General features: G+C 33.2%; 1 protein-coding gene across 1 annotated transcript in view; it reads left to right on the plus strand.

Moving 5' to 3' along the window:
• The window catches only part of prkg1l (protein kinase cGMP-dependent 1, like), a 33571-nt gene that overhangs the window by 16416 nt on the left and 9561 nt on the right, over positions 1-7594 (plus strand). Inside the window, exons 6-8 of the mRNA XM_016235293.1 lie at positions 5258-5363; positions 7003-7066; positions 7287-7364. Of these exons, the coding sequence (XP_016090779.1) occupies positions 5258-5363; positions 7003-7066; positions 7287-7364 (248 nt within the window). The remainder of the gene's footprint in view (positions 1-5257; positions 5364-7002; positions 7067-7286; positions 7365-7594) is intronic.

Genomic DNA, 7594 nt, shown 5'->3' on the forward strand with positions numbered 1-7594 from the left:
AAGGCCTGGCACAAAACTTAGGGTGTCCTGGAGCGTTGTAGCTCACATTTTCATCTTCTCAGAATTCAACCAAACCACCGACTAGAGCGGGTCATTGATGTGAGGCCTTTAAGGTCCGAGAAGATTCATGCCTCTCAAGATGGGCTTGTCCAATGAGAAAGGCTGAAATCCCAAGTGGGAGGTTGCCATTACTGGAGGGTTTTATGACCCTTTGTGTGAGGGCATGGTAATTTGCAAATGGAACTCGAGTGGGGGCGTGATGAAAGATTACTAAATGTTCTTAGAACACTAATATGTTGCATAGGTATAAACATATAATATACACTCGCAATTAGATAATCCGAATACGAATTCATAGAGACCAAACATGGTATATGTAAGGTTACATGAATGAGTGGTTATATCATAAGCATGTATAAAATAGTCTACAATGCAACAGACAATATACAAGACAGCAATAATATACACAATGACCTGAAGGATATGCGTGTTCATTCACAGAAAGGTTTCTGGACTATAGAAGAGTCAATTTTGCTGTGCATTATGTGTCTTTCTTATGGAAAATGTAGTGAGAGGGAGGACTCTCAACATGCCATTAGGCCGTAAAATCTATCTGGTCTAGCAAAGGTGTCAGGGTTGCCATGGTAACCAGGGTCCTGGGCCTTGTTCACAGACATCATGGCACCCAGTATGTTTATTGGGTGATGGGTCTGTGAATGTTTGTTAATCTAATGAATAATTGATTTGTTAAATCAAATGAAAAATGGTGTGTCTGATTGGTCCAGACGTTACAGTACATTGCAAAACATAAAGTCACAAATGTGAGATATAAAATGACACTACGAGACATAAAATCGAAATTAATACAAATAAAGTAACAATTGTGAAATATAAAGTTGCAATTGTAAACCACAAGTCGTAATTGCGAGATATAAAGTCGCAATTCTGAAATATACAATTAGACTGCAAAACACAATGCCAAAATTGTGACATATAAAGTGACATTACGAGATATAAAGCTACAGTTACTACAAATAAAGTCGCAATTGTGAAATATAACGTTACAATGTGAAACAGTCATAATTGCGAGATATAGTCACAATTATGAAATATACTTTTACAGTGCATGTGAAACAATGCTGAAATTGTAAGATATAAATGACATTGCGAGATACAAAGTCACAATTATTACTACAGATAAAGTTGCAATTGTAGTTACAGTGTTATAGTTATAGTTAGTTATAGTTAAATGTAGTTACAGTGTAAAACACAAAGTTGTAATTGTGAGATATAAAGTAGCAGTTGCGAAATATACAGTTACAATGCAAAAATTACATTGTGAGTTTTAGTCACAATTACTACAAATAATGTCACTGCGAGACAAAATCAGTTGTGAGATATAAAGTCACAATTACTAGAAAAAAAGTCGCAATTGGAAAATACATAGTTGCACTGTGAAACAGTCGCAATTGTGGGAATCGCATAGTAAGATATGATGTCATATTGCAAGATATATTGTCACAATTGTGAGAAATAAGTCGCAATTATGAAAAAAATCCAAATGCAAGGTGTGAGTAGTTATGTGAGATTTTTTTTTAAATGAACATGCTAAACATGTTAGTTGCATGTTTTCTGTAAAGAAATGTCTTTTTTATATGTCTTCCTCCAACCCTAAAGAATATATCTTTGTCAGATAGATGAATTAACGTTCATATCTGAGGTGTATCCCCTATAGCACGCTTTGATTTATGACTCTCTCAACACCTCTTCTCTCGCTTATTTCACATCCTCTCTTGAGTCCAGCCTGAGCCACAGGGGCATCAGCTTGACCTATTAATTTTAATAGAGGGTCATAGCAAGACATGGAATGAAAAAAGCAAGGAATAAAGTCTGAAAGAAAGCGAATAGGCTAAAAAAGATGGATTGAAAGTGAATGGAGGATCCAATCAAGTTAGATCATTTTCCAAATGTTTCATTTCTTCTACAGGGAATGTCTGCCTTGATTGTGTGTCGTTTTCATCTTTCAGTCGATATCCTATCCCTATCAGCCTCTCTTTCTGAATTTTCAGACTATTTCTTCCCTCTCACCCCTTTATTTCAAGCCTCTGATCAAGCTTTCCCCAACTCTTTTCTTCAGCTTTGTTCAGGTCTTGTGCTTGGTGACAGCTTGAAATTGCTTTCTTTTTTTCACTTTGCTCCTCTTTTTCATCTCTCTGTTTCTTTTCTGATCCTTACTCTCTAACCTGATCGCCTCTATATGTCTAAGTAAAAGATAAACACAGCTTCCTCCATTGCTTGTAGATCTCGGGATTCTGTGACTTGCATTTTAAAATGTGTGCTTTGTGACCTTAATTAAATTCATGGAAATGCAATATTACAGTGGCATTAAAGTCATACTTAAACAAGTAAACATGTCATTGCATTAGAAAAGCTAAAAATCAACCAGTTAACAAATATATGTGACCTTGCCTCTGAAAACCCAGCTAACATTTTTTTTTTTTTTTTGATTTACTGTTTTCTACATAAAGTCATCCTTCATATTGTAAAGAACATTCTGGGAAAATGTAGCATTGATATCTTTAATTGACTGAGTAAGACCATGTCATAGATTAAAATTAATGGTTGAAATTTTGATGCTTTTTATCTCTTAATTAGATTTTAAAACTTTAGCCTAGATTTCCGGTCACATATGTTCGAACGTTTCGCTAATGTTCCAATGAAAAAAAAAAGAAAGTTATTTCAGAATGTTCTCTGAATGTGCAAAACATCTATTGTATAAAAATGTTATAATTTTGCAAACATTATGGAAATGTTGATTCTTAATGAACCAGTAGTAACATTTAAAAAATGTCAGCTGAACGTCTAAAATGTTTCAAAAAACATTTCATGAATGATGTATAAAAAATGTTTCTGTGTTAATGTTTTGAGAACATTATTGAAGACCAGATAACCTTTAATGAATATTATAGTAACGCTACTGGAAGAATGTCTGTTTGTAAATTTAATAGAACCCTGACAATATTCAGAGAATATTCCCTGTTAGCTGTGAAGCGTATTACATCAAGCGGCATTCATTTTAATGAAAGAGAGAGAAAAATGTTTTTCATTGTAAAACAACATACAGTATGCTGTTCAAAATGAGGACAGAAGATATTTGGACACTTTGTGGTTTGTAAATGTTAGTGAAACCTGCCTATAATGTAGTTAATTGGTTTAGCAACAAGATGAGCACTGCAACAATATTACAATATTAATATATCAATTATTATAATATGATACTATATTTCAGAGCATTGCATAATTAACAATATGTTTGAAACAATCTCTTTAAAACCCAGTGGACACTTTAAAGGCACCTCTACAGATATCACAGACATTTCAATCATTTAGTTAAGCATGATTTAAATAATAATAATAATACCCGCTCATCAAACCTGTTTGGCTTTTTGGCTTGATCTGGCCTTGAAACTGTATTAAAATAAAATATGCTTGCTTTGAAATCCGGGAAAATGACCCCACGTGTTGTGAGGGTTTTTTCTGCTTCTCACATTGCAAAATGATGCTGTTCTGTTTTTGTAAAATGGGAGAACCTTGAAAAGTGGATAAATAACGTTTTTGTGGTTAACAATCAGGTTGAATTGAAAAAAAAAATTAAAATGGTTGCAACAAGATGTCAGGAATCAAAACGTGAGAAGACTGGGTTGGGTTTAACATATTTCTCCATTAAACATTGTTAAACTGAATGTTTTCCTCTAATTAAGTGGACATATATTTTACAACACATGAGGCATGCCCTTCACTAAAAGATGAGAAAATCCATAAATTACCATCAAAATAGTTGTTTATTTATCCATCCATCCATGTGTGTGTGTGTGTGTGTCGCTGAGCAATGGTTTCTAAAAATTTAAATTGACCAAAAAATTGCATTTCATTGTCTGAGTCATATCTGTGTTCATGATGTTTATTGCGGTCCAGTTTTGGATTTTTTTTTTCTGTGTAACGATTAATCTCAAATTCTGGGCTATTCCGCAGAGGAAAGGACAGGAGATAAAAGAGAGGTAGACAGAGGTAGCAGGAGAGAGCAGAGGAGACAGATTGCAGTATTTCTCTTCCCAACGACAGCACAGTCAACTAATCGGTGTCATTACTAATTCAAGAGAGTCTCAGGAAGTGATAGAGAATGAGTTTGGGGTGAACTCTATTTTCAGCTCTTCCCTATTTTTTAGAAAAATTGTAACTTGGTAGAAGCAGGTCACTATACAGGAGACTAATTTTTCAGTGTGTTTTAGAGTCACCTGAGGCAGAAATCCTGAAACACAAAGTACTTTTTTCAACTATACATAAAATTACGGTTTTCTCTTTTAATATGCTTTAAAATGTAATTTATTGCCGTGATCAAAGCTGAATTTTCAGCATCATTACTGCAGTCTTCAGTGTCACATGATCCTTCAGAAATCATCCTAATATGCTGATATATGATCAGTGTTGAAAACTGTTTGCTGCTTAATATTTTTTTTGGAACCTGTGATACTTTTTTCAGGATTCTTTGATGAATAAAAAGTTAAAAAGAACAGCGTTTATTCCAAATAGAAATATTTTCTGACAATATAACAAAACCATAAAGCAAAAATAAAAAATACTTTTGAACAGTATTGTTTATTGTCACAAAAGATTTCTATTTTTAATCAATTCTGTTCTTTTTAACTTTTTTATATAATATTATTGGTCTCGTTGTCAAACAACTGACCAGTGTTTTTATAAAACATCATACGATTAGATCTTTGTTTATGTAAGCTGTTATAGAAACATCACAGGGGCCTTTGGACCTGATATAAGAAACAAACAATGATTGTCATTGCCTGGCAACTCATATATTGCCCTGGAAATTTAATTTATCCCATGTTAGCTTAAATATATTAATGAGAGTTTAGAGAGAATGTTTGCTGGTGAACAGAATGACAGATCAGCCTCAATCCATGTTATTCTGCTGTTTTCCACAGAGAACTCAAACTTGTTTGTCTTACACAGTTCACACCGTCCATATCAATTTCTCTTTCTGTCTTTATAAGTCTATCCACCAAAGCCGAACTGCCTCGCTCTCTCCTTTGATCTCTCTTCTTCACAGACATCAGGAAAAAATCACGTATTTGGTGTTTCACCAAAACAAAGAGCCGTGAGTTCTCAGACTGTTGGAAATCCAGTTCTTCTCAGACTCTGCTCTGCTCTGTGTGTGTGTGTGTGTGTGTGTTGTGTGCAGCTCTAGTGAGCAGCAGGCTGTGGGTGATGGAGGGTCAGGTGTTTCAGAAGATCATGCAGAGGAATGGCCTCGCCGCTATCACACAGTCTCTGCATATCCTGCGCAGGTTAATGTCACCATTACCATACTCACATAGACCTTTACAAGACACACTTCTGTCCCTCTCAGATTATAAATAAATGAGGAAATATATTTTTATGTAGGCATATTCTTGCCTTCAGCTTAGGTGTTTTTGAAATAGCTTTTTGAAATGTATTTATTTATTTATATGATTGATTGAAAAATTGCACTGTTTATTTTTTTTTATTTAAGTTAGGGCCATAACCACCACAGACACAGGGAACGACCACACTGTAATTTAAGAATCATTGTGGTATTTTTTTTAGTTTTGTATTTTCTGTTTATTTTAAATTTAGTTAAAGTTTTAATAAAAATATGTCTATATCGTGTTTTGTTTTTTTAGTTTTAATTATTTTAGTACATCAAGTAAATCTTAATGAAAATGAGAAATGTTGCTTTGACAATTACTCTAGCTAAAATAAAAAGATAAAATAAGTGTATATATATATATATATATATATAGTAATTTTCTTTCAGTTAATGTTTATTTTATTTTTGGTGCTTTTAATTTTAGTTTAGTTCATAATTAAAATTAACATGCCCCCATAATTCAGATAAGTGATCAACAGGTTTTTCATTGGCTGATTCATAAACCTTTAATCCTAAACATGCGGTTATACCCCTTCAAATACAATAAAATGCAATTCATCAATTTTGACCCCAAAGCATCACATTCTTTTACTCCATCACATTAGATTTGATATTTATATATATAATATAAATAAACAGCCATAAATGTCTTTGTCAACCCTGTTACATTCAAACTGTTTTGGGGTTTAATAATAGTAGGTTGTCGAAAATGGCTTAAAACGATCAATACATTATTCTTGTGCTTGGTGCCATGAACATTATTTGATCACTATGATATTTTCCTCTATAACAGAGCTGAAATATTGAGCTTGATGGATGTAGATTAAGCGTGAACCTTCTGTACAGAAACGTTCATGTCATGACTTGAAATAATATGTCAGAAGGATCATACGAGTATTTCAGGGAAAATGTCAAAGAACAACAGGTTTGAACAGAAAGTGCAGTTAACAACAATTAACAGTTAACAAATTCTGCACTTTTTCAAAAATGCTTAAAACATGTGGACAGTGAAAACGTGTTAATTTTAATAAATGCAACATCTAGATTGAATTCGGTTTTATTGATTCATATATTCAATAAAATGTAATGGTGATGAAAGTTTGTAAGAGTTAAAGGTATAAAAAATGTGTATTCTGTTAATCTTATAAGTAGTATTTTTTTATATATACAGTGGGTACGGAAAGTATTCAGACCCCCTTAAATTTTTCACTCTTTGTTATATTGCAGCCATTTGCTAAAATCATTTAAGTTAATTTTTTTTCCTCATTAATGTACACACAGCACCCCATATTGACAGAAAAACACAGAATTGTTGACATTTATGCAGATTTATTAAAAAAGAAAAACTGAAATATCACACGGTCCTAAGTATTCAGACCCTTGTGTCTAAAGTGTGTTTTAACATATTTCCACTTTTTTAGTTTACTGAAAAACATTAATTTAGCACTGCAGCTCGGATGTAATTTCCTGTGATTTACGCTGATAGTGATTGTAGCTGTCTGGTTTCCTGACTCTCGTTTGTCTGTGTGTGTTAGTGTGGCACTGCTCTGTGTGTTTCCAGAGGATGTTCTCGTGAAAGTGTCTGATGCACTGGAGGAGGTGCGTATGACTGAACATCATCATCATATTTCACTGCTGTACCTGATCAGCATGTGATCAATAAACCTTTAACTTGAAGGTCAAAGCGCTGCCTATAGCTTGATCAAATCCATTTTTAGTGTGTTTCCACCAGTTAATCACAATATTGAAATAAAACTTACATTTTAAGTACATGCAACGTTTTTCTTTATATATACATCCATATACATCTTTGTCTAAGTCTCACTACAGTGATGGTGATTATATCATTCAAAATGGAAATCCAGGAGACAAACTGTACATTCTGAGTAAAGGCCAGGTGAGAAAGACATCTATCTATCTATCTATCTATCTATCCATCTATCTATCTATCTATCTATCTATCTATCTATCTATCTATCTATCTATCTATCTATCTATCTATCTATCTATCTATCTATCTATCTGTCTATCTATCTATCTGTCTGTCTACTATCTATCTATCTATCTATCTATCTATCTATCTATCTATCTATCTATCTATCTATCTATCTATCTATCTATCTATCT

The sequence above is a fragment of the Sinocyclocheilus grahami genome, unplaced genomic scaffold, assembly GCF_001515645.1.
Source record: "Sinocyclocheilus grahami isolate Dianchi unplaced genomic scaffold, SAMN03320097.WGS_v1.1 scaffold465.1, whole genome shotgun sequence".
Classification (NCBI taxonomy): Eukaryota; Metazoa; Chordata; class Actinopteri; order Cypriniformes; family Cyprinidae; genus Sinocyclocheilus; species Sinocyclocheilus grahami.